Here is a 27835-nt window from a genome sequence, read left to right on the forward strand (position 1 = left end):
ATATTTTTATTCATTCACTTATACACATTTCTTTATGTATCAAATATTCAATATTTTGTTTAACAATAAAAATGGCTTTTGTTCAATGTGAAAAAAATAGAGCTGTAAATTCAGTACCATGACACCATGATATTTTAGTGTTAGGTAGTATCAGAGGATTAAGAGCCTAGTGTGGAAGCAGGAAGTGAAGTGAAAAGAAGTGAGGGATGTTGAGCTCTGCTTTTAGAGGATATTCATCTTTTTGGGGTTCTTTTTTTAAGGCTCATTTGAGTATTAAAGGAAAATAAAGAAAAATTACTGCCATTAAAAGACAAGTTAATGCATTTCACGGGCGTTCCATTTCTGAAATTACAATCAATCCTGTGAGTCCGCCGGGCCAATGCGTGAACGGGTTTTATTTCACCCCTCATTCCCTCTTGCGTGCGCCAGGCCGAGTCCATCATTTTCACGGTGGTGCAGCCTCCACGCCACGGCGCCGTCGAGCGCACGGGCAACGGGCAGCACTACCGGCCCACCGCCACCTTCACCATGGACGACATCTACCAGAACCGCATCAGCTACAACCACGACGGCTCTAACTCGTTGCAGGACAGTTTCACTTTCACGCTAGCCGACGGCACCAACCTGCTCTTTGTGCTACGGGACCAAAACGGCAAGGAGGTGAGTACAAATATAAACTATGCTTAAAACTGTGATTGTGTGGTCAATTAAAACATGTTTCAATAAGGTATTTAAACATGTTCAAACTATAAATATCACTCATATGGTCACATAAATATGGGATTTTCCAAATGGTCCCGCAACCATAATACAGTGGACCCCCGTTGTTACAGCGTCCCTGGCTTACGTTTTTTTCGTTGCAATGTGGAAAACGGAGTTTTTTTGGCCCTCCTTTATGGTTTTTCCACGATTTTGGGACAAAAACCACTGTCATGACCCTCGTTACTTGGCTGTATTTGTGTTGTTTTGACTCCATCTGCAGGCGTTTTTAGGTAATTGCTCTTATTTTCCATTGCCCTCAATACATCCATTCAACGCGTCACTACAATGCTGGTCTGCTATTGGTCGTCGTCTCCTCACGGAGATGCTGATCTGCTATTGGTTGGCCTTACTCGGAACAAAATGGCAGAACGGTAAAGCTTAGTTTGATTGCGAGTGGTTACAAAACCGAATTTATAGTGCATTTTACTGCTTAATTCAAAGTAGAATGGGTTTGCCATGCGTCCCAAGATTGGTAGTGATCTTAACGAGAGAAGTAAGAAGATGATATATATGGAAACGAAGCTGGAGATAATCAAGAAATATGAAGCTAGCCTAGCCTAGGCTACCCTTACTAGGGTATATGGACATAACAAGCACCACTCCTAGGTAAATAAATCATTTCTATATATATTTTTTATGATGTTTTCTGATTGTATACATGTACGTAGCACTTACTTTACTATCTTGGCACCAATTTTTAATATGTATGTACAATTTTGATGTTTATACCTGGCGTTCTAAACGCATTAGCTATTTAACATAGGTTTGGATTGCCCGCCATACGGTGAATTGGCCTTACAAGCCCAAACGCGGAACGGATTCATCTGAGGGCCCACTGTATTTTATAATATGATCCCACAAATCTAAAATTTTCCATGGTGGTCGCAGAAATATGTTACCATTTTATATTATATGGTCACAAGAATGAGATTCTCTGGTATGATCACATGAATGCGAAATGTTAATATGATACTGTGCATGTTTTTAGATTGTGACAGCTGCCCCGCAGAAATTCAAGATTGAAATTCTTCCCGTGGATGACGGCACGCCAAGAATCGTCACCAACCTCGGACTGCAGTGGCTGGAGTACATGGAAAACAAGGTCAGATGGGCTTCAAGCCTTAATTTCATATCCCAGCCTTTGTTCAAAGCCTTAGAATGGACTGAAAAAACATACTTGAAAACTTGAAACTTAATACTGTAACACTCTCTTAAAACTGCCTTGAAATCTAAACGGTATTTAAAACCCCAAATCTTGCCTGACAATTTGTTCGAAACGTTTATTGTTTTCAAAAAGCCAAAATCTGTCTTGAAAGCGAAATTTGGAATAGCACAGGTTTGCAACCCAAACAACCTTTTGAAACAGTCATCTTTATTTGAAACATTTGCACAAGTTTACCACCCTAATCTTAAACCACAATAGAATTGGATCCCTGCCAATGATTTGAAAAACTCATTTTAAGACAAACCCTTCTTTGAGAATCTATACATTTTTAGAAACCTCATAACTTCAAAATCCCATTACACCATGAACCCCAAAGCTTGGCTAGAAACCCCTAATTTGAAATTTAAGGTCGCTTTTAATACTTTACATTAGTTCACACCTTTTTTCTGCAATCAGGTTCACAGCACCCCCTGCTGCTTGAAATGTTTAATTACATGAGTGGCTTTCCTAAATGGCATTCTGTTTCCCATCCCCATTTTCTCATTTTATTACTCATTATATCTTAATGTTTAATCATTATCTTTGTCTGTTATTTTTCTTCACCAGGCGACCAATCTGATCACCAAGAAGGAGCTGCTGACAGTGGACCCGGACACGGACGACGAGCAGCTCGTGTACGAGGTCACCAGCGAGCCCAAGCACGGCTTCCTGGAGAGCAAAGCCGCGGCCGGCGGCCGCGTCAGCTCCTTCACGCAAGGTGCCGACCAATCTCCGGTCTTTTATGATCACGATCCATAGATTGTTTGTTCACTTTCCTTTTGAGCTTTCTTGATCATTCAGAATTTTGACAATACACCCAGGATGATAGATAGAAAATGTGGGTGTTTTTTGGCGGATCGAAAATGTCATAAATTCAAAGGTAACAATGTGACGTAGAAGTGACAGAATGTGAACCCGTTGAACCCTGCAGCCGACATCAATCTGGGCCTGATCCGCTACGTGCTTCACGAGGAGAGTGCACAGGAAACCATGGACAACTTCCACTTCCTGGTGAAGGACAGCAAGCCCAACGTGGTCAGCGACAACGTTTTCCACATCCAGTGGTCGCTTATCAGCTTCCAGCACAAAAGGTTTGACTCAAACATACGAAAGACAAGATTTCATGATACGTTGTAATATTATTTGATTATTATGTAAATATAACATCGAAGTAAACAATATAATTTTTTTTAATGATTTCAATTTTAAATTTATTTAAATTTCAAGGAAACAATAAGAAATTTGGTTCAAATGTCTGAAAGTTTCAAACAAACATTTTTAGGCAACAAAATCTATTTAAATCACATTCATCACTTTGTGGAAATAAACGTCAGTAAAACCAACATGTTTTAACAAATATGAGTTGTAATTTCAATCAATTATTTGAGGGACTATTTAAATCAGCAGTTCTCAAATGGGGGTGCGCATACCCGTGTAGTTAACCGTTAACTGGGGTATCAGCAAATACAATTGTTTTTAGGTATTCTTTCATTTCTTTTTAGGTAAGAGCAAATTAACGGGAACATGAAGCAATTGTAGGCTTATATTTTGTCAAGTTCTGTACAGATGTAAGTGGTCGTTAGGAACACAATTTTCCGGAATATCATCCAAAAATAAAATAGCAGTTGTTTTACGATTTATTTTCTGAAATTTCTGAATAAATTACATCTAGAGGCACCTACAATAAATGTGATTCCAATGCATGGCACAGGACTGTTATGAGTCTGTATTTTTGCTTCATCCAAAAATGCTTTGCCCAAGTTAGGGGGTACTTTGTTGAAACATTGTTGAAAAAAAATAAAGAGAAGCATGCATTTAAATCATGTAACATCATTTTAATCCCATTTTGGTTGTTTAGTCTAAAATTGAGATTTCCTGTGGTAAATGCAAATTAGGAAATATTTTTAAAAAATTAAAAAACAGAAATATTTGTAAATTGAAGTCAAATATGTTTAATTTGGTTTAATATGATAAAATACAAACCAAAAAAAATGCAACCCTGAATGACATTTGACATCCATAAAATTGTGCAAGTTTACTGCGGCCACATATTTTGACCTAAGCCAATTTGCGGCGGCAGTTACAACGTCTCGGAGAAGGCGGGAACGGTGGCGGTGACGGTGAAGAGAACGGGCAACCTCAACCAGTACGCTATTGTGCTGTGTCGCACCGAGCAGGGCAGCGCCACCTCTGGCGGCGGGGCGGGATCGCGCCCCGGCCAGCACGACTACGTGGAGTACGCCGGGCAGGTAAACATCACAAATTTAATTTCATGATTTATTCATTTATTTTTATAGTTAAGTCAACTGCCTATTTTCCCTTGGACCGATTTGCATTTCCAGGTGCAGTTTGACGAGCGCGAGGACGTGAAGGTTTGCACGGTGGCCTTAAACGACGACGTGGTGTTTGAGGGCGTTGAGAGCTTCCATGTGGAGCTCAGCATGCCCGTCTACGCCCTGCTGGGCGCCAACACGCGCGCCCTTGTCAACATCAATGACACTGAGGACGAACCTACCCTGGAGTTCCACCGCAAGATCTTCCACGTCAACGAGAGCGCCGGCATCGTACACGTGCCCATCGAGAGAAAAGGTACGTTTTAAAAACGCTTGATTTGAAGGGATACTGTGTAAGATTTGACAGTTTTTCATTACAGACAGTAGGAGGCGCTGCATTTACCATTTTCCGTAGCTAAAACAAACAAGGCAGCATATGTTGGTTGTTAAAAACACATTTATTTACAAGTTTTTGAAACGCAATCATTTGATTCCCTTTTAATGAAAAACTGTCTAAATCTTACACGGTGTCCCTTTAAGGTCAACAAGGAAATTTTAATCTTCTAAAAGCAGTTGGATTAAAAACATAAAAAGCACAAATTGTATTAAAAAGATTGACCTTTTAGGGTTGTTTACCTGCAGAATTTGGTTGATTTATGGGTTATACTTTTGACCCAACTTTTTGGCGTTAAATAAATAAGACCCAAAAGTGGTCAGTACTTTTATAACTCAAATTTTTTTTTTTCAATTTTATTGATTGATTGATTTATTTTACCTAATTTTTTACAGTGGACACAACCCAAAGCTGTATCACAAAACGATATAAAAAATAAAATCAAATAAAAAATGTAATTTTATAATTAAATATAATTTGGATATGTAAAAATAAAAAGAAATATCCAGTCTATGAAACTCTTCTTAGTTTTGAATTAAAATCCTATATAATAAATAAATGCTTATTATCATAAAATGTAACCTGGCATTTTTTTCCCGTTCTTTGTACTAATATATTTTTTGCAACATAGTATTCACGTTTATATTGCTTTTGTGGAATATGAATTAAGCAGCAAAATGCCTCAGTTTTCATCAGACTCAGGATTCAGGCGTTGTTCATTTTGCCACTGCTACAGATTACAGTCGCTCAAGTAACAACCAATTATGGCTGAGTTAGTGAAGGTCACATGATCAAAGTCAGTCGACAGCAAGTGGCAAAATGGCCGTCCCTGAGATGGATTAAAAAAAGTGGAACGAATACAATTTTCACAGGGGTTGACTTCCCCTTTGAATGTTATTACTGTTGCTGCTGTCGATAGTTGTTTTTTCTCCGGGCAGGGGACACATCGAGCACAGTGTCGGCCCAGTGCCACACGGTGTCCAAGTCGGCGCAGGGCAGCAGCCTTCACGCCCTGGAGTCGGGCTCTGACTACAAAAGTCGCGGCGCGGGGCCCGAGAGCCGCGTCGTGCTGGGGCCCGGCGTGTCCATGTCTACGTGCGACGTAACGCTGGTGGACGACAGCGAGTACGAGCTGTCCGAGGAACTGGAGCTGGTGCTGTCCGAGCCTTCGGACAACGCCCGCTTAGGACGTGTTGCCGTGGCCCAGGTGGTCATTGACGGGCCCAACGACGCTTCCGCCGTCACGCTTGGCAACGATACCTTCACCTTTGGCGAAGACGCCGGTAACCTTTTACATTTACTTGTTAGTGTTTATCAGAGTTTTGTCATTTGAAAATGACACTAATGCACTCGGCTCAAGTATACTGTAGGCTAAATTGGCTTAGAAATGACCTCATTCAAGTTTGGAGGTACAGTGGTACCTCGGTACTCGACCGCCTCTATACTCGACCAAATCGGTGCTCGACCAAAAAATTCAAGTAGGTAATGCATCGGACCTCAAACAGATTTTCGGTGCTCGACTAGCCGAGCCGAGCCGAGCCGAGCCGAGCCGAGCCGAGCCGACCCGAACGCGCTCCTCGGCCCTTCTCGGCCAGCGGGTAAGCGCCAGTTCAACTCAGACCGCCAGCGGAGTAAGACGTTTGTTCGAGTATTTCTTCCCGGATTTAAACTTTTTCGTGTTGCTCTAGCCCTTAATAATGGGTCCAAAGAAAGACAGTGATAAGGGGAAGGCAAAGAGGAAAACAATGAGGACCACTATTGAACCGAAGAAGGAAATTATAGCAAAATATGAACGCGGTGTACCTCGCGTCGCAGTTAGCTAGCGTCATCATGGAAGGAGTAACTCCCTCCCGTCCTCTCCACATCCATTCCTGTATGCCATCAACCACTCTCCAAAACGTAAGTAAATTATACAAAATGGTTTATAATGCTTTATTTATCTTTATCTTTATCTTTATCTTTATCATGTACTGCTTGTGCACATTTACTTGTGCACACATACTTTCCATTATTTCTTATGGGAAAAATGGTTTCGGTGTTCGAACAAATCGGTGCTCGACCACCACCTCAGAACGGATTATGGTCGAGTACCGAGGTACCACTGTATATTCATTTGATCCAAAATTTAATGTCAAATAAAAGTCATTGTGTACCAAAATTGGACTGTTCTGGCAGTTATTGACCTGACCATGAATAATCCAAAACATTTTATCTGTTGGCTAACCCTACTTTTTTGATCATTTAATTTAAAAAGCTGGGTCACTCAACTAACCCACAAAACAACAAAAAAAAAAGAAAAAAATCAATTTGTTTTATTTAAAAAAGAGGTGTCTTGCCTTTTTTTCTGTGAGCGGGATAAATAAAAATATAAAGATGTAAAGACCACTTTATTATTTTCACTTTAATACTGTATTAAACACAGTAAAAGTATTTTTTATTGCTATTTTTAAATAAAATGGCAGACCTGTCACGGCGTTTGTTTTAGTATACGTATACCGCGAACAGCTAAAATGTTGATGGTGGGCTGCAAAAGGCCCTCGGGCAGACATAAAACAATAGAACTTTTTTTCCGTAAATGAATAATCTAAAATGTTGATTTGATCCTTTTGACCTTACCACTTAAAAACGGTTGTGTCAAAAATAAAAACATGAATAATACACTAAATAAAAACAAGTGCGTAAATACTAAAAAATATTGGGTTCAAACTAAGCCAATTTGTGTTCAAATGGGATCAACCCACATGGGTCAGTTTGACCCTTCCTTGCTTGTTTTGAATGAAACAACCCCATTTTTGGGGAAAGAACTTGAGCTACAAGCTGCCCCTTTTTGACCCAAAATTGGGTTATTTTTGATGCACCCGTGTTTAATGAGTGGGTGTAATTCTTGGACATACAGTATGATCATCTTAGAGCTCAAGTATTTGCCAAGGATTATATTTTGATTCACCAACCATCATAGTAATACTTCATGTCTGCCGCGTGGCCCAACAGGCACCATCGAAATTCCGGTGCTGCGTCACGGCAGCGACCTATCCTCCGTGACCTCGGTGTGGTGCGCCACCCGGCCCGCCGATCCCCCGTCGGCCAGCCCGGGCGTGGATTATATCCCCAGTTCCAAGAAGGTGGAGTTCAAGCCCGGGAGAACCCAGGAGGTCAGAACTAGCCACGCTCTGGGAATCCACCCAACGTATCAGCCGGACTGAGGTTTTTTGTGGTTTTCTTCCGGTAGACGTGCAGTCTGACTATCCTGGACGACGTCCAAAATCCTTCCATCGAGGGCTCTGAGTCCTTTGTGGTCTTCTTGAGTTCTCCGCAAGGGGCCGTCCTCCAGGAGCCCTACGAGGCCAACGTCGTCATCGCCGACACTTTCCAGGACAGTACGTCTGCACCGTTTTTTCTTTCACCTTTTGCATTTTTTAACTGTTGTGTTTGTTTGCTAGGAACAACATTAACCTCCCGGGGTCACTTTGACCCGGGATGTATTTAGTCATCCAAATGTGTCCCAAATGTGTATAATACAAATGCAAATACTTACGTTTTAACCAGTGATTTACTTTCATTTCTCAATAACAGTGAAGTCTCTGGGTCAATTTGACCCGGATGTGTGTGCAATTATCCCAAAGTGCCAAAAACTGTTTATTGACTGAAAATCAAATTAACAAAACCAATACTCAGTCTATATCTGTGTGTTATGCTTATTTTTCTGGAATAGTTACAACTTCCTGGCTCAATTTGACCCGGTGCCAAGTATAAGTATTTAACCCCCCTCGTTCCTTCCAAAATCAGCATAATTTTTCCATCTGTCACACTGCGTAATAGCAATAAAGTTTTGTAAGTGTCTGGGTATGTCAGTTCCCAGCATGCAGTTTGAGAAAAGCAGCTATACGGTGAAGGAGCGCGACGGCGACCTGCACTTGCCAGTAGTGCGCACGGGCGATCTGTCCTTCACGTCATCGGCACGCTGCTTCACACGCACCATGTCGGCTGCCGTCATGGACGACTTCCGTGAACGCCCCAACGTGGATGGGTCACGCGTCACTTTCCTGCGCGGCGAAAAGGTACACCTGCCGTGCCTGCATCGCTGTACTGGTGCTTTAACTTTTTCGATTGTAGATGTACATCACAATTTTTCTTGTAGTTTTTTCCTTTTGTGTTGATTGAACCCATTGAAAATTTGCAATTTTATTGATTAAAAAAATGTGACCTCTACTAGATGGATTTTCATTCATTTGCTTTTTCAACCTCGATTTTTAATATTATATAAATCTTGCATTTGAACCGGAGTGTGTACATTTTTTTTCTATCACTGTGAGATTCTTTGTGTGTGCGCGCTAGGTGAAGAACTGCACAGTTCATGTGAACGACGACTCCGTGTTTGAGCCCGAGGAAGAGTTCCAGGTTCACCTCGGGTCGCCAACAGGGGACCACTGGAGCGGCGCCATGATAGGCGAGAGGGACGTTGTCACTGTCACCATCACCAATGACGAAGATGGTAAGTTGCACAAACTCCCAAACCTTCGCAGAAAATATGCCTCCAAAGTAGCACGTCAAAATGTTGTAATTTTTAGCTCCCACCATCGAGTTGGAGCAGGCGTCTTATCAGGTCCGAGAGCCTCCCGGTCCGGACGGGGTGGAGGTCCTCAATGTGAAAGTTGTCCGGCGCGGGGACCTGGACCGGACCTCCAAGATCCGCTGCAGTACGCGAGATGGCTCGGCCCAGTCTGGAGTGGACTACAACCCCAAGAGCCGGGTCCTCAAATTCACCCCTGGTGAGTCACTGGAGGGGAAAAAAAAAAAAAGGCTCATTCTAGTAGATTTTACACATGTTGTTCACTTGTCGGATCTCTTCAGGGATGGACCACGTCCTCTTCAAGGTGGAGATTGTGTCCAATGAGGACAGGGAGTGGCACGAATCCTTCTCCTTGGTCCTTGGCCCTGACGATCCTGTGGAGGCAGTGCTGGGCGAGATCACCACGGCGACTGTCACCATTCTGGACCAGGAAGCTGCTGGGAGTCTCATCCTTCCAGCCCCGCCCATTGTAAGGAAACCTGCCCCATCTCATATGAGGAGAATATCTTCAATATAAATATGTAACGGCACTTTCAAACCTACTAAAATCTGTGGACAATTTGCCTCAGCGCCTGTGTTGACTCTTGCTGTCAAGAGATGAGAGACTTTCATATGGCATCACGAAATGAAAAGTTGATGTTAAAGTAAACTTAAACCTCCAAACAAGTTCTACATAAACCCAGCTCATATGACCAAACTGTTCAACCAAACCATCTCAATTCCACAAACAATAGTCAGCTAGCCTAATGCTAACATCAAGAGAAATACCATAGACAGGCTAATGAAAAATTAGCAATGATGTTTACGTTAGTTAAAAGCAGCAACTTTGTGCATGTTTGAATTCAGACTTGCCTGTTTATTGTAGGTGGTTTCCCTGGCCGACTATGACCACGTTCACGAGGTAACCAAGGAGGGGAGCAAGAAGACGCCCTCTCCGGGTTACCCCTTGGTCTGCGTCACACCCTGTGACCCGCACTACCCCAAGTACCCGCTCATGAAAGAGCGTTGCGAGGAGGCAGGCATCAATCAAACCCAGGTGCACTTTTCCTGGGAGGTGGCGGCCCCCACCGACACCAACGGGGCACGCTCGCCCTTCGAGACGGTGACCGACACCACCCCGTACACCGGTGTCAATCACATGGTGAGTCGAAGTCGTAAGCCTCAACTCTTAACCTGTGAACTCTATACTATAAAGTCTACATACTTGAAAAATTAAGATGATTTATCTCTTAAATTTTTAGTGTATCTGGAGGGCTGAAAAGGAAAAAAGTACGATACATGGTTGAAGAAAAACTGCATCCAACTTGCGGTGGCAATTTTATTTTGTTGCTCCTTCAAGCCATGAGTATGGCTCTGGAAAATGTGAGACGGACTCCAATTTGTGAGAATCTGACTAAGAAAATGCTTCGCATTGAATGACAGTGGCAGCAAAGACTCGCTGTTAACGATGCCGTGTCACGTCTTTTTCTCAACAAAATAGCTTTTTCAAGGTTTTACAAGCTTGCTTTAAGTAGCATAACCAAAAACAAGTTTTGAGGCTGTTTTTCTTGAAAAAACATATACAGTATGTTACATCATGAAGTAATGAAGTGATTGTAACTAACTAAAGTACAGCTGCAGAAAAAAGTCGACCAAGTCGGGTAAGTCACATTTAAAGTGAAGTCCGCTTAAAATATCTGCCTCAAACCTCTACCGACTCTCCCAAAAAGTTACTTATTTATTCAATGTACAGAGTTGTGTAGACTTTATATATCCTCATACGTTTTTACAACAGTGCTGCCTCTGTATATTATGCTGATGTTGCCAGGTTCTGGACAGCATCTACTTCAGCCGCCGCTTCCATGTACGCTGCGTGGCGCAAGCCAGGGACAAGGCGGGTCACCTGGGAACGCCATTGCGAAGCAACATCGCCATCGTCGGAACCGATGGTTCCATTTGCCACACGCCCGTCACCACCGGTACGGCGCGGGGTTTCCAGGCTCAGTCCTTCATCGCCACGCTCAAATATCTGGACGTCAAACACAAAGAACACCCCAACCGGTGAGAGATAAGTTTGGGGTTTGGAACTGGTTCATACAGACGGGGTTTGCAAACGTTTGATTCCTAAAACAGATGGGATAGATCATTAGCTTATTTTAACAGTAGAATTTTGGCTCTCATTTTTTAAATCGTACTTTTGGTAATTACATATATTTAAAATGTTGTTTAATTTTATTAATTTTTTAAAGTAATATTACTTTTAATATTCACTGCAAATATTCATTTATTTATTAATCTATAAAAAAATTGAATGGGGCGCGACTGATCAGGATATTTTGATGCAGATGAAGATTTTTTTTTCCCTAAAAAAATCCTGATTCTGTCTCATTTCGGCCAAAATTTTTTCCTCTCAAAGCCTTTCAATGGGCATCAATTATACAATGATTTTCACTGATCTACATTACGTACATTCATGTTTTTGCCAACTGTATGTTTGAGTATGCGCCTTTTAATATGGTACGTATGTATATGGGCTACGTATGGAAGTATATCCTACAGTCGGTATTACACCATAATACGATCCGGAAAACATGGTAATCGTAATAATAATTATTCCCTTCTATTGATGTGCAGTATGTAAAAGCTTAAAGATTTTGTTGTTTTGTTTTTTTTCTCAATTTTCTGCTGCAGTTTATATATCGTGCAGGTTATAGCACAAAAAAAAGTGACTATTGTCAGACTCATGACATTTTTTTTACAAAAAATGAATATTTCAGTCTTTGTTCATCCACTGCTTTCAGGATCCACATCTCGGTACAAATCCCCCACCAGGATGGCATGCTGCCTTTGGTGTCCACCATGCCCCTGCACAACCTCCACTTTCTGCTGTCTGAGTCCATCTACCGGCAGCAGCACGTCTGCTCCAATTTGGTCACGCTCAAAGACCTGCAGGGAATATCTGGTAAGTCCAACCTCCACCTTTTCCCATTCATTTTGAAGCAATTCCTTGTTATATTTTATTGTCTTCTAAGCTCAGCCCCGTGAAAAATCACGCTCATTCACGCCATGTACCCGCAGAATCGGGTTTCCTGGATGACGTGTCCTACGACAGCATCTCTCTGGGTCCCGGCTACGACAGGCCGTACCAGTTCAACCCCAACGTACGCGAGGCCAGAAGCATCCAGCTGTACAAGCACCTCAATCTCAAGAGCTGCATCTGGACCTTCGACGCCTATTACGATATGACGGAGCTCATCGACGTCTGCGGCGGCTCCGTCACGGCCGACTTTCAGGTAAGCATCAATAAGCCCTGGAGAAGTCTGCGTGTCGGCGCCCCCAGGTGGTGAATTTTAGTCACGATCTGTGGGCTGCCTAGAAAGAAACAACAATGCGAACACAGAAAATCTTAAACTAGTGATGAAAAAATGAAGCCTCATGAAGCATTTGTGATAATTTTTCACTCCTCTAGATGGTGCTTTTGGTTAAAAATAAAGTCTAGTGTAATGGAAAGGTTATGAAATTTCCATTGCATCTTTAAACCCAGTGCCATCAAGAGGAGCAAAAATAATCAAAGTGATTCATGAGGCTACGTTTTCCCATGAATAAATAGCTTGCTGCGCTGCATTTAATTGTTTTCTTTTCATTGTGTTCATTTTTTTTTCGATTTGTCCTTTTTGTTTTTTATTGAACTTTTCAGTTCTTTTTTGTATTTTATTGAACATTTAGTTATTTTTTTGTACATTTTGATTTATATTTTCAATTTCATTTGTAATTCAATGTATGATTTATTTTAAAAAAATATATAATTTATCAATAAAATTTTAATTCATTTTTCGTTACTTTTTTAAACTTCATAATTCTTTTAAATTAATTTTACATTGTTTTTTACTGTATTAGATATGGATTTCATTTTTAATTTTGAATGTATTTTTGCAATAATTTATTTTTTTATTCATTAAATGTAATGTTTTACCCATTTTACATTTAATTTAATGTGTTTTTTCAAATAAATTACTTACGGTATAGTTTGATTTAAAGTTAAATTGTTAAATATTTTATACCCGATGTTTAATTTTTTCACCTATTTTGAATCCATTTTGATTCATTTTTAAATGTAATTTATTGTTTTACTTAACGTTATAGTGATTTTTAATCTATTATCTTTTTATTTTGGATTTGCGTGCCACCGAGAGGAGCAAAAATAATCAAAAACGGCTCATGAGGTTTCATTTTCCCATCACTACCTTCGAATTAAAGCCTTGGTGTTCTTGCAGGTCCGAGATTCGGCTCAGTCCTTCCTCACGGTTCAGGTTCCGCTCTACGTGTCCTACATTTACGTGACGGCGCCGCGAGGTTGGGCTTCTTTGGAGCATCACACGGAAATGGAGTTCTCGTTCTTCTATGACACCGTGCTCTGGAGGACAGGTTGGCTAGTTTCCATGGGTTATAGTCCAACCAAAACCAGTTTTTGTGTGTTATTGATTTGACCTAATTTTCTTCAGGCATCCAGACTGACAGCGTCCTCTCCGCCAGACTCCAGATCATAAGAATTTACATCCGCGAGGATGGGCGACTCGTGATCGAGTTTAAAACACATGCTAAATTTAGAGGTAGGCTCATAAAACTTGAGGGTCGCAGCTTTGTCAGCGGTGGCCTATTTTTAGATTTTCTTCCCTTCTTTAGGCCAGTTTGTACCGGAACACCACACTCTTCCCGGACACAAGTCCCACCTGCTGGCCCCGGACCACCTGGGTGGCATCGAATTCAACATTCAGTTGCTGTGGAGTGCGCAGACCTTTGACTCGCCCTACCAGCTGTGGAGGGCCACCAGCTCCTACAGCAGGTCAGCCTTTCTGTTTCCATCAAGTCAGGAGCATGTGTTGGATCGGTTGTGTACTCTGCACACCAGAAAACAGAAGGTTTTTTTTCCCCATCTTAATAATCAAAATAGAGCTGCTCAAACATTTTCTCAATTGATGCCAATGGTGCTCCTCAGTAAGATTCTTGTGGTTGAATGTGAAATTGCTTTTAGCATGTGTTTTACACACTTGTCAATAAGGCTACAGATCAGATACTAGAAAAATTAGGGGTTGATGTACAGCTGGTGCCTGTTGTACATCCTGGTCTAACGTAGAGGACGTAGAAAGACATGCTTTACTGTCAGGACAATCAGTCGTAGAAGGTCAAAATGATCACTGTTTGTTAGTTATGATGATCGGGGCTCCAACAAAACAATGACAAATTAATTTTGGATATTTTGCATCCTACAGGAAGGACTATTCCGGAGAGTACACCGTCTTCCTGATCCCTTGCACTGTCCAGCCAACGCAACCGTGGATTGACCCAGGGGAAAAACCCCTGTCTTGCACAGCTCATGCTCCAGAAAAGTACGTCTCTGAAAAACCAAGCCTGGACCTTTTGAGTTTTACTCATTGATTTTTCTGCTTCCATAAGGTTCCTGGTACCTATCGCATTCCAACAGACCAACCGCCCGGTCCCTGTCGTCTACTCGCTAAACACAGAGTTCCAGCTGTGTAATAACGAGAAAGTCTTCTTGATGGACCCGGCCAGTGCCGACGTCTCGATGGCGGAGATGGACTACAAGGGAGCCTTCTCTATGGGTACAGTTTACAGAGAAATGCGCCTGAAGATCTTAACTTGACCCAAGCATGAACTTTTAAGTAACTGACAGAACACTAATTAAGCGAGTTCTTCACACGATACTTTTGGCATTATATGTTTACTGGTCTCTCTGCCTTCAGGTCAGACTCTGTATGGCCGTGTGCTCTGGAACCCGGATCAGAACCTCAATGCAGCCTACAAACTACAGCTGGAGAAGGTTTACCTGTGCACTGGCAGGGATGGCTACGTTCCCTTCTTCGACCCGACTGGCACCTTGTATAACGAGGGTCCGCAGTACGGCTGCATCCAGCCCAACAAGCACCTCAAGCATCGCTTCCTGCTCCTGGTACAGACAATCACCCTGCCTTGGACCTGCTTGAGCATTCTGAGGTCCTTAGGTCCGTGTTCCTCTCTCTCGCTTTCGACAGGATCGCAAGCAGCCAGATGTGTGTGACAAATACTTCCACGATGTCCCTTTTGAGGCCAACTTTGCTTCGGAACTCCCAGAGTTGAACTCTTTAGCCGCCATGCCTGGTGTGGATGGATTTACAATGAAGGTCGACGCCCTCTACAAGGTCTGTAGAGTTGATATTTCTTGGTTCGTCACTTGTGGCAGTCCATTAGGTGTAAGCATAACTGCAAGTTTCTCAAGAAAGTCTCAAGACATGGATCGTTACATACTTAGAACCTAACGGCCGTGGCCAATACATCGCCCCAAAGTCCGATGATTCGCCGTAACAGTTGGAGCTGCTGTACCTTGACCCAGATGATCCCTTAGTTTGTCAATTGGCAATTATAATTACCGTGTTTTCCGCACTGTAAGGCGCACCTAAAAGCCTTAATTTTTTTTAAAAAGCTGATGGTGTGCCTTATAATCAGGTGCGCCTTATACTGTATATGGATCAATATTGAGATTGGGATTGGTAGATGGGGAATGAACTGATAAAGTAAGCTTGACCTGTTTCTTTTGTGTGTTTACAGTTGAATAAGTTTGGTCATATTGACATTGAGTTGTTATGCTATTGAGAGTTTAGAGTCATTATTTTAGTTATTATTGTTAATACATTGAGTATTACTATATTGTGATTGAAAAAGTTTTAAAATGTCATTAATTGAGGGTGCGCCTTATAATCCGGTGTGCCTTATATATGGAAAAAAGTTTTAAGTTATGTCATTAATTGAGGGTGCGCCTTATAATCCGGTGCGCCTTATGGTGCGGAAAATACGGTAATTCAGAAATGATCAAGATCTGATTTTGTTTTTATGAGATAAAGCACAGATACTCCCTTTTGAGGAGGTTTTGTCTATTCCCAGGTTGGTGTTTTCTCACCTATATGATGTGGCTGATGCTAGATGACCTGGATTGACTTTTGGTTCACGAGTCAGAATAGAGGTGTAGCGTGAGCACCGCTCACCCCCTTGCTGCTTTTCAGGTGGAGGCAGGCCACCAGTGGTACCTGCAGGTAATCTACGTCATCAGTCCGGAGTCACGTTCCAGCCTGCGGATCGAGCGTTCGCTCACCTCCCCGCTGAGCCGTCCCAAGCGGGACCTGGTGGACCACAGCGGGCGTCTGACACTGGATGAGTCGCTTATCTACGACAATGAGGGCGACCAGGTGAAGAACGGCACCAACATGAAGTCCCTGCGTCTGGAGAGCGGGCCCGACGGAACCTTCCACGCCCACGTGGGCCGCTCGGTGGGCGGCGGGGTGGCCGCCCTGGCCCTCCTGATCCTGGCCGCATTGGCCACATGCCTCTTGTTCCGACGGTGCCATCGGACGGCCAAAGTGAGTCACGTTTACCAAAAAAAATCACAACCTTTTTAATGTATCTCGTTACTTACACACACACACGTTGGTACGGCTCTTTTTGTGAGGACACCCATTTACATAATGCATTCCCTAGCTCCTAACCTTAACCGGTAGGTATCATCGTACAGTGTGTGTGTGTGTGTGTGTGTGTGTGTGTGTTTGTGTGTGAGAAATGTGTTTTGACAAAACCAGGCACGTCACAAATATTAGGTTTGAGTTACTGACAAAAATAAAAATTCTCAAAAGAGATTAGTAGACAATGCACAGCGCTCCTATGGACTTTGTTTTTCATCAACAAGCTAGCTAGCGCTTCATTGTGAAGCTGTCAACAAACAAGCCTGAGTCTTTCATCTCCAACGTCATTAAAATACTTTGTATATGTGGACAAAGTGAGCAATGGAGACATGGAGACAACAGCCAGTATTTCAGATAAAAAAAAAAAAATTAAGAAAATGGGTAAAAATTTGAAGTGCTTTTAAGTAATCATTTATTCTAAAATATAATTTTTAGAATTGGAATATATTAAGGGTGGCTTGGTGGCGCAGTGGTTAGCACATCTGTCTTGGTTAGCGTGTGTTAAGGGACCCAAGTTCGAATCTAGCTGACTCTGGCCTTCCTGTGTGGAGTTTGCATGTTCTCCCCATGCCCGTGTGGGTCTTCGGGCACTCCGGCTTCCTCCCAAATTCCAAAGACATGCATGGCAGGTGTATCGAACACTCTAAATTGTCCTTAAATGTGATTGGGTGCATGAATGGTTGTTCGTCTCTTGTGTGTGTCCTGAACTGGCTACCAGTTCAGGGTGTCCCCAGCCTACTGCCCGAAGACTGCTGGGATAGGCACCAGCAAGCTAGGGACCCTAGAGAGGATAAGCAGCTACAGATGATGGTTGGATGGAATATATCAATACCTATATCGGGCACATACTGTAAGCACGATTTTACAAAAATGCATCACATTTTTTTCCGATAAAAATGATTTTTTCCTCATCTTTTTTTCCTGACTATTATTTTTTTTTGCATCTCACATTATTTTTCTGATAAAAATGGCTTTTTCCTCATCTTTTTTTCCTGACTATTTTTTTTTTTTTAACCTCTAGGTCCCGGGCAAGAAGGCTTACGAGGAGTACCCACTGAACACCAAGGTGGAGGTGTGCATGGACAAGTGCGTGGAGAAGAACTTCAGCAGCAAGCACTGCGGCGTCACCAACGTCAACGTGTTCAACCGCAGCCACGAGCCGGCCGCCAGCAAGGCCAAAGTCAAGCAAGTCAACCTGGAAGTCAAACTCCACAACAACCTCAATGACGGCACCGAGGTCTGAAACCGTGTTTGTTTGTTTCAAGCTATTTTCTTACGGGAACGCCATATTTGCTAATGTATTTTTGTACCACTTTGAAAAGGGAACGCGTGCGTTGTGTCGAGAGAGCGGCAGCATTTGTTTGGTTTTTTAATCTCGCTCATTCAACTGGGCTACCTCACACATCTGTAAAGCACTTGAAAGCTAACGTCATTGTCTGTTATGGACCCGTTGGCTATGTCCACACTAAGATGACTATTTTATGTTTTATTGGATTTTTTTTTTCTTACATCCTATGTAGTTAACATAGCTTAGTTGAAGGTTTGAAGCTAAACTTCTGTTTATTTGAGTCAAGTTAACAGAGCGACCATATTTTTCGGACTACAAGCTGAACCGAAGTATAAACTGCACCATCAAACATGTAACAATAGAATTGTGTCAGATATTTAAGCAGAAAGATAGTATATGGAAATGTTTTAATTTTCTGTTTTTATTTCAAACTTTCCAAATTTTCAACATGCCTGCATGTTTAGAAACAAGAATAGCACCAACTTATTTTCAACAGAGCACCGATGCACTCAGATTTTTAGAATACTGCACCAACATAACAGTAAAATCCCCGTTTGCGTTTCCTAGTTTGATTACCCCAGGGTGATAAGTAAAAGAGCAGTTCAAACTCCAAATCAAAATTTTTGATAGCATTGGCTATCAGGTGGCTATTAAAAAAACTGCAGATAAGCTAAACTAGACTGACTATAAGCCACAGGGTTCAAAGAGTCAGTTAAGACAGTTAAGAAGTTACAGTTCAATTTTCAAGCTATTTTCCACGCAATTCACTGTTTTGATGATTGAAATACGGAATAAAACTGCGTAGTACTCTGCAAACGTGTTTTGCATTGTTCCTGGAGCTACGGAGTTGAAAAGCTCTTACAAAAAACGTATGGTACGAGATTTTGACCTTTTTTTCATCTTTTTCTCTTTGTACAGCAGAAAAAAATAATAAAGAAAAAACATTAAAAAATAGAAACATTTCACCAAGTGTTCTCATTCTATTGGCCTATACCCAAATTACACATTTTATTTTTGACTTTATCGGTTACCTTATTTGGATGCATCAATGCAAAATTCATGATTTCATCATGATTTTTATGATCGTGACTTTTCAGAATGCTGATTGCCTCGCATTATACAATTGCTACTTTTTCACATCATGTAACGTACAGTATATACATATATAACATTCATTTTGACATACGTTTGCTGTCATAAATTGGCTGATGTCATGATTTTTCAAAGTAGAATCACGAAATTTTTCATCATAAAATTTTCTTAGTTTCGTTGCATCACTTAGCTTAGTTATACGAAATGGAATGAATCATGTTGACAGGAAATTTCAGGCTTATCTCTGTTATATTTGCACACTGGCTGGCTTGTGTGGCAATATGAAAATTTGTACTTTTTTCCACATAAAATTTGTACATTTTTTGTCTCCTGAAAGCTCTTTTTTTTCACGTCAACCTGTCAGCTGTTGTTTTGTTTGTTTTTTAATGAAATAAAATAATCTTCTTAGTGTGGACATAAAAGCACAAATTTGGTGGTTGGTAGCTCAGATTCTACTGTATTCAGTCATGTCACTGTTAAATATAAAATGCTATCTCACATACGTAATATTAGTAGTCATAAATAGTCATAAAATACTTTATATGCTGCTGAGTGAGTGTCAATGAGATTCAAGTGCAATTATGACATCATCCTTTGTGCCATTACGATCAATTGCTAAGATGAATATTCTTTATTACGTCTGTATTTTAATGCAAAAAATGTGTTTGATCGCAACATCATATTTTTGCTAATATGCACGTTTATTCACATTTGATTGGCTGAAATGTTTTTATTTTGTTTTTATATTTTTGTAAAGCTAGCATTTTTTGCACGAATACGCTGTACAATAGCCAGTGTTCGCTTAGCTAGCTTTTTTTTTTTTCCACGAAATTAAGTCACAAATACCAGACGAGGAAACAGGACAGCTTAGGGCACGATTGAAATTAATATCCGTGAAAAAAAAAAGCTTACAAAATCTCAATGTTATTTTCCTTTTAAACTACTAAAGTTAATATTGTCAACTGATAACGTTTTTTTCTTGTGAGATTTCAGAGATGTTGGGTGTTAGATTAAAAAAAAAAATCCCTTGTAAAATTATACATTTTCTTGCTCGTAAAATTTCACCTTCTTTTTGATAAAAAAAAAAAAAATCTTATATACCTTTAAAATAAAAATGTCTATTGTCCTAAAAAAATGCTTTTGGTTGTATGATTACAACTTTTCTCAGAAAAAGAAACTCAAAAAAATCTGTTTTCTTGTAAAATTTTAAAAATGATTCTGGTGAAATTTGAACTTTTTTCTACTAATACTAAAATGACTAATCAGGTTCTCACAGTACAAAACAGTGAAGAAAAAAAAAACATTTTTTCTCATAAAATTATGGCTAAAATTCCCCTTTCATAAAATTTCATCTTCATTTTTAACAGTTCAACTATTGTCACTTATAATTTGAGCTATATTTCATAGAAATTCACATTTTTGTCTTAAAACATCATCTTACTTTTCTCCATAGGATTAGATTTCTCCTCATAAAAATAAAAAATATATACTTTTTGCATAAAAATCTCTATTTTACTCATGCAGTATGTTTTTTTTTTGCAAAATTGTGCATTTTTATGATAGGATTTGAGCAAGAGTGAAACATTATGAAACATGTTTTTTTCCTGGTGTCATTTCAAGCCTTAACTAAAAGACATTTGTACAATGGCATTTATTTGTCTTTAGTTTCTACACCGCTGCCAATATTCCAACAAGTGCCGTTTAGTATTTGAAAAACAATCATCCAAAGCGATTTTTTTTTTTCCCCCCTGCGCGATTGTAACCAATGAAAAGTGTCGCCTTACTAACAACCAATCAAGTGTGAGCGTGGGTATGTTGTGTGTCTTTCATGTGTGTCTGTGTGTGTGTTGTTGCTCCCAAAGACATATTGGAATCTTTTATTTTTTTTTTGGGGGGGGGGGGGGGACATAATGTTTGATGTGACACTACTGATATTTGTACTGCTGTCCAAGTCAAGTGTGAGACTACAAAAAAAAATACTAATAACTTGACATCCTTCTTCTGTGTGCCTACTGGGAGAAAAAAAAACACACACACACCTCCGGAACGATGAATTCTGGGGAATCACATGTTGTATTTTTGGTGCTATGATGATTTTGCTGATGCGACAGACGCCTGTATTTGGTGCCTTTTTTTAGTGAATTAAAAAAAAATTGAAAATCGCCAGTGATCCCTTGATTTTGTGTGTTCACTTGAAAATTGTTGAGTTTGATCTTATATCCTGTCCTTAAAGAAACTAACAAAACTACTTTTTTGTTCATGAAAATGTTTCATTTTTTAAATAAAATTATTATTTTCCTTATTCTATTACTAATTAAAAATGTCAGTTTGTTTCTTGAAAAATGACCAGTTTCTCTTATGACAACATCATAAAGAAATATTTTTTACAACACATTTTCTACAATTAATAAATTTTAAATGTTTCTCACAAATGAATGATGAAATCTCAATTTTTCATTTCTTGTCGTGATATTAAAATGTTCTCTCATGATTTTATTGTAAATTTTCAACTGTAAAAAAATCCTTAAAATTCAAATTTTTTTATGAATTTAAAATTTGTGAAATATATTTTTCCCAATAATTTGAACTATTTCTAATAATATGATTTTCCTCCATTATTTCAACTTCCTCATCAAATTTCAGGTTTCTTATGTTTTCTGTCAAGGATGTGGTTAGACATTTTTCTGGACATAAAAGAATGTGATTAATAATATAAATTTAGATGAAATATTTAAATATAAATATGGAGTAAAAATCAATGACTGGCTGTTATCAATGTGTATAAGAATCAGAAATTTCCGCTATATGTGGGGGTGGCCACAGAGTGACATAACCACCCCTGGCCACCCCTGTCTTTGCAGCCTTTTGTTTTCACAGATGAAATTCTTAGAAAAAAAAATACACTTTTTATTTTGATGTTAAATTCTGCTGCACAATAATTTTTGTCACAATTATTTTCACATAAAATACTTACTGATGTCAAAAAGATTTTTTTTCAATTACATATAGATCACACACTTACAAAATTTTGCTTGAAATATCTTGATTTTCTCTTAAAAATTGCAATACAAGTTGTCCTGTAAGTACAACTTTTAGCATGGAAATGAAGTATTTTTTCACAGAATGCATTCGTTTATTAAAAAATGTAATCTCTTGATAAACGATGCCTTATTGTTGCATTTTGTTTACTTCAAAGCTCGTAACTATTAAAGATTTTCTCGTTGTTAAAGTAACATGTTGTTTTTTGTTTTTTTCGTAAAACCTCATTATATCCACCAAATAAGCTATGATACAGTTAAAACTCAATGCGCCAATCATATGCTGCATCCGACATGATGAAAATGCACGTAGTGCCCTACAGGTGTCGTCTTTTCCTTCCCAGACAAAAAGTGTGTCAAAGACGAGAAAATTAACCGGCCAATTTTTATCCGGAGTTCTATCCTGTGCACACATACTCAAGTCATGTGATCTACTAAGCCCCGCCCTCTCTTATGTAATGTCACACATGTGCTCCTCTCGTCATCTTTGACCTCCTTCAGGTTCATCTGAAACTTTTTTTTCAAGTTTGACAGTGTTGGAAAAATTAAATGTGTGAGGCAAGGTAACTTTACGTGGGGCGAGTTGTGTTTGAAGAGCAGCGGTTGATATACTTTTTTTTTTTATAACAAGCATGACAGTTACTTTCTTACAAAGTAACATCAAGCACGCTCATTTATTTTGCTTGTTTTTAAGTCGTGATATTTAACAAGGTTGGCATTGAAGTGCTTCATTTTTTTGCAATTGTAAAAAAACACGTAAAATTCCAACAATTTTACTAATGAAATGTCAATTTATGTCAATTTATTTTTGCTTCAAAATTTAAATGTTGTTTACTCAAGGTAAAATACCAATGAAAATAGCGATGTAGAACAGAATCCATCCATTTCAAATTCTATTTATTTAAAAACTGATATTTTTTCGACCAATTCGTCTTAAAAGGGAGAAAAATTGCAAGAAAATTGCGACGTAAATAGTAGCGTTAGTTATGATAATAAATGAAAAGATGGCACGAATAACAAAACGGTGGATAGTAAGAAAACACAGTACAAAAAAATAATTACGGTGAACCTTTTACATTTTATTTTACTTTTTTTCTTGTAAAATTAAAACTCGATTCGTTCAACATCCATTCATTCCGCTCTTACAAATTCGCCATAACAACTGGGAGGGGGCGTGTCCGGATCAAGTTTGGTTGTCTCTAATTGGCCAACCCTTCCAGCCGCCCACTCACCGTCACATTACCGTAGGCCCTCTCCCACCACTCCAACACCGCTGTACTAGTCTGGAGGGTCCTCGCACTCATGACAACTTGAGCCGCCGCGCCGAGTCAGCCACGACCGAGCGAAAATGGCAGCGGGGAACAAGCGAGGGGGTGACGCCACGGACGAGCCCGCTCTACGCCGCCTCGACTGAGTCCCCGCCGGCCGAGTCGAGGAGCGGAGTCCCCTTCGCGGCTGACTTTGACTCACCTGCGCTCGTGCTCCGGCGGGAGGATCTTCCTGCCGAAGCCTGTTAGCTTGCTAGCTGGTGGCTAGCGCCTCGTCGCGGCGTGGAAAGCCCCGAGACGACCCCGCCGCCGCTTCGGAAAACGACGCGGCTGCTATTTAACAGCCAACGGGGGCTTCGTGTGGATATCATTTTATAATCCCTTCCCGTGTTCTCGCTTTTTTTTTTTCATTTTTCTCTATTTTTTTGTTTGTTTGTTTTAGCAAGTCCCACCGAGTTAGCCGCTAGTGTCACACAAGCTAAGCAGTCTCTCTGCCCGTTTGGTTTTGTGGTGCTCGTCAAGGTGGACGCTGTCATCCGCATAACTTGCCCGAGGGGGTCGTGGTCGGGCGGCGGTTGCACACTCAATGCCGAAAGCCGGAAGAGGTTCCGCGGCGGAGGAGAGAAACCTGGAGAGGAGTAGTAGATAAGACTGCACCTCGGTTTGAGGTTTCGTTTTTACTTTTTGTTACGATCTCGAGTGAGCCCCGTTATCGACTCGAAAAGATGAAGAAGTTTTCCAGAATGCCAAAGTCCGAAAGCGGCGGCGGGGGTCTCGGGGGAGTGTCCGGATCCGGCTCCGGGCTCAGCAGCTACTTCGGCAAAGTGTTCGCGGTCGGCCGATATCAAGTCACCGTGGAGGAGCTCGTAGCCGAGGGTAAGTTTGCTTCACGATACCGTCTCGCACATACACGTGCACATCAACTTTTAACAACTTGATTAATTTGACCCACAGTAAAAAAAAAAAAGAAAATCGGCAACAGCTGTTGTCGTCTACTGAGTGAGGATTGCCCCCCCCCCCACACTTCATGATAACGCCCAAGCCTCTTGTGTCAACAAGCACTTTTAAAGGTTCACTACAACTTACAAGCAGTATGCACTTTGACACACATCCGAACCAAAAATGACACACACATACACAGAATTTCTATCAAATTTGTGTAGCCGTGGTTGTGTAATTTTTGAAACAAATCAAAATGTCAATTTAGGTGGTCATTGCAGGTTACAAATGGAGGGGACAATTTGGGGAAATTGCAAATTTTACAGGGGAGCCAGGTGATGAAAAGCCAACAAGTGGTGTTGGTTCATTTTTGCACTCAATGAGATTCATCGTTTTAAGTGTGATATACAGAATAAACCGAATATTGTGCTGCAAAAATTCGTTTTGCATTTTTCTCAAAATGGGGGTCCCCCAGAGCTATGGAGTCATACAATCATTAAGAAACAACAAAGTGGCATTTTGACCTTGGATTTTCAGCACATTTCAACAATAAACATTGAAAATTTCACCGAATGGTCCTTTTCTACCAGCCCATAATTATAATGTAAAATAAATCATGTCAAAATCGGCTGGATGTTAAGTCGGAAAACTTTTATGAAGTCGAATACAATAAAAAAAAGTCTCAGGAAGTAACATAACTAAAAGTAAATTAAAGAAGATTCAAGTTACTCTGTCAGTGCCTAAAATTATAATATTTCATGGAAAAAGGAAGTTATTTAAGGTTATATAATGTAATATAAGACTAGATTATAACGTTGTTAATCAGATAAAAGTATCTAATCGCGGTTTATTTGATGTGTATAATCTGATAGTTTTTGTTATATTTTTACTCTTCAAAAAAGTTAAAGAAAAAAACTACACACACAGGCTTGTGTAGGAGTGTAATGCATGGTTCATGTTAGATATTTTCAGAGGTAACTGAAAAGTTATGTTGCTAAAGTTTGTAACGATTCAGGGAAAAGTTGTACATTTAGAAAGTTAAATTTTAAAAATTTGCAATTTCCCTCAAATGAGTTTTCAAAAGCATGATTTTTGGGGGGAATGAAGATAATAAGATGAGAAAACATATACCGGTACTAGTATTTTCCCAAAATTAAGTTATCTTAATGCGACACTTTTGTATCTTAGCATATTAGCCTCCTAAGCTTTTTGTGACTTCCCTGAATTGTGTGTCCCAATGTAACATTGTAAACATGCATTATGGGTCACACGATAAACCTGTTCCTGCTCACTTCCTGGACTAGATCGTCGTGCCGTGCGGTCACATGACTCTGCCGATGTTTACCCGCCAGCCGTTTTATTCGTCCAACCTGTAATGCTTGGTTGGGAAATCTTCCTAGCAACAACGCAAGAACTTAAAATGACACTTCCGTTTTGTGGCCTAACAGGAAATGATTAAAAAAATGTGGTGCAATGTCCTAAAGATTTAAAAAAGAAAAAAAAAATGTCGTGGCCTTTTGGTCATTTGTCATGTCGACTGGCAGGTGAAAATGGCAGCCTGTCACCCGCAGCTTCTCCTTTTCATGACTCTTGGCCTTTTTTAGATTTTTGTGTAGCTAATTTGGGCAAGAAAGTGCTTGTATCTGCAATAAAAGTATCATTTGTCACTGTGTAGGAGTGTAAAATTGTAGTATGTAATAACTAAAACCGATTGGCGTGGCGCACCCATCCATGGCCTTTTCTTGTACAGTTGACATTTGAAATTTATTTAATTAACAAACGTTTGTTGTTCAAGACTTAATGAACTGTTATTGTTAGCTTAGCATGGTTGACACTCATCTAGCTCATGTGAGGAACCTCAGTTACACGGAAAAAAAGAACTGTAAGTTACTTACTGGTGCTTTAATGCTAATGCTAGCTAACACAATTACTGCACTTTATATGAAGTGAGTTGCTCCCTCATAGCGCCTTGATGTAATTCAGTGACTCCGATGTAAAATGACGTGCAGGGTTAAATTTTAAGAAAAGTGCCTTCATTTGCGACTGAAAAAGACAGAGTATTAACAGGCTGGTAGCCTGCTTCAGACGCTACATTGAGCCTTGGAATGTTATTACAGTACATCGTGTAGGCGCTGCTGTAAATTAGCAGTCTTTTGGAAAATGAAAAAAAAATGCAAAGCATTGAAGCCTCAAAAAATGGTGAGGAACCACCATTTATTTCCTGTAATTTATAAAGAAAATCTCTGAGGAAAAAAAAAAGTACTGTAATTCCCCCACAGAAAAATAATATAGTTACAGGCTTGTGTGTGGGGAAAAAAATGTGATTTTATAAGAAATATTGTTTTTTTCATTGATGTATTTTTGTAAGGAAAAAAATTATGGACATTTCACATGTTATCAGATGTTTAGATGTACAGCATGTCTTCCTCTGTGTGCTTGTTGCGTACCCATGTCACTCAAGGTACCGAAAGACATCATGTGCTGTTTTTACCAAGCCATTGCTCATTCAACCGTTTAATGAAAATCACAAGATTCCCCTCGAGCGCTGACCTTTGACTGATCGGCGTGGTTATGGTCGCAGTCTCGTCCATTTACGTTCAATACCAAACATCGACTGTTGGACACAAATAGCTGCCGGAGTGGGACTCGTCTCGGCTGCAAGCGCCAGAGGGGATTAAAATGAAATTAGGTTGGAAAAGTATCCATATGTTTCTTTTTATTTACATTTGTAAAATTGTTCGATTTGGGGGACAAGTAAAAGCTGCCACAAATAAAAGCTATGGTTTGTATAAAGAAATGATATGATGAGAGACAAAAAGAATTTTTGCTTGGCAAATTTTCACATTTAATGAGAAGTGTTTGGCAAACACTGCAGTTGTACTGTAACACTGAATTATTACCAAAAACATAATATTGTTTTCACAAAAGCTGTACTTTGATGAAATATTTTTTTAACCTGATATTACAAGTTGTCACTTTATAACTATTCGTTTTGAAAAATTACGTAATTTGCAATGTTATTTTTTAAAATCAAAAACATTTTACAATAAAGTAAGTGCTAAAAGAAGATAGTAATCATAAAAACAAGACCGCTTACTTAGCTTGTTGCTATGAAAAAAAAAATATATATATATAATCCCCATGACTGCATTGTGTACCGTACATGCTGATATTGTACTGAGTAAACGTGTTTGGCCATGCGCTTTCGAAATGTTGCGAATGGCCATGATTAGCATGCTGTATCCCCGATGAATGGTCGCATTGTGGCTTTTTTGTCAACTCATAGAATGCCAGTGTGGAGAAAAAAAAAATGTGGCCTGTGTTCCCGTGACGAGCATCATCGCTGTCTTTTGTGCTCACTCTTGAGTACAAGCCAGTCTCCATTAGTCCATCTGAAGAGGTTGCAGAGCCAACCCATCATTTTAGCGAGCAAAAGCTAATGCTAACTGTACATGTTACTTTGCTAGTTTATACCCCCTTGCCCCCTGTAGTGTGGATTTTTTTTGACTCAACTTAGGAA

General features: G+C 40.0%; 2 protein-coding genes across 2 annotated transcripts in view; both read left to right on the top strand.

Annotated features, from left to right (window-relative positions):
• fras1 (Fraser extracellular matrix complex subunit 1) overlaps positions 1-21232 on the top strand; it is a 164421-nt gene extending 143189 nt beyond the window's left edge. Inside the window, exons 49-74 of the mRNA XM_088417752.1 lie at positions 430-660; positions 1751-1864; positions 2534-2684; positions 2898-3057; positions 4047-4215; positions 4309-4555; positions 5572-5916; positions 7625-7785; positions 7863-8010; positions 8486-8691; positions 8969-9125; positions 9202-9402; positions 9485-9672; positions 10069-10344; positions 11011-11243; positions 11984-12144; positions 12261-12475; positions 13457-13607; positions 13685-13792; positions 13866-14025; positions 14453-14569; positions 14637-14803; positions 14945-15150; positions 15233-15379; positions 16238-16591; positions 17712-21232. Coding sequence (XP_088273878.1) covers positions 430-660; positions 1751-1864; positions 2534-2684; positions 2898-3057; positions 4047-4215; positions 4309-4555; positions 5572-5916; positions 7625-7785; positions 7863-8010; positions 8486-8691; positions 8969-9125; positions 9202-9402; positions 9485-9672; positions 10069-10344; positions 11011-11243; positions 11984-12144; positions 12261-12475; positions 13457-13607; positions 13685-13792; positions 13866-14025; positions 14453-14569; positions 14637-14803; positions 14945-15150; positions 15233-15379; positions 16238-16591; positions 17712-17933 — 4995 coding nt within the window. The 3' untranslated portion in view covers positions 17934-21232. The remainder of the gene's footprint in view (positions 1-429; positions 661-1750; positions 1865-2533; positions 2685-2897; positions 3058-4046; positions 4216-4308; positions 4556-5571; positions 5917-7624; positions 7786-7862; positions 8011-8485; positions 8692-8968; positions 9126-9201; positions 9403-9484; positions 9673-10068; positions 10345-11010; positions 11244-11983; positions 12145-12260; positions 12476-13456; positions 13608-13684; positions 13793-13865; positions 14026-14452; positions 14570-14636; positions 14804-14944; positions 15151-15232; positions 15380-16237; positions 16592-17711) is intronic.
• A 2133-nt stretch (positions 21233-23365) lies between these two features.
• bmp2k (BMP2 inducible kinase) overlaps positions 23366-27835 on the top strand; it is a 29728-nt gene continuing 25258 nt past the window's right edge. The window contains exon 1 of the mRNA XM_088413390.1: positions 23366-24252. Coding sequence (XP_088269516.1) covers positions 24102-24252 — 151 coding nt within the window. The 5' untranslated portion in view covers positions 23366-24101. The remainder of the gene's footprint in view (positions 24253-27835) is intronic.

The sequence above is a fragment of the Hippichthys cyanospilos genome, chromosome 1, assembly GCF_059441005.1.
Source record: "Hippichthys cyanospilos isolate Australia breed blue-spotted pipefish chromosome 1, RoL_Hcya_1.0, whole genome shotgun sequence".
Classification (NCBI taxonomy): Eukaryota; Metazoa; Chordata; class Actinopteri; order Syngnathiformes; family Syngnathidae; genus Hippichthys; species Hippichthys cyanospilos.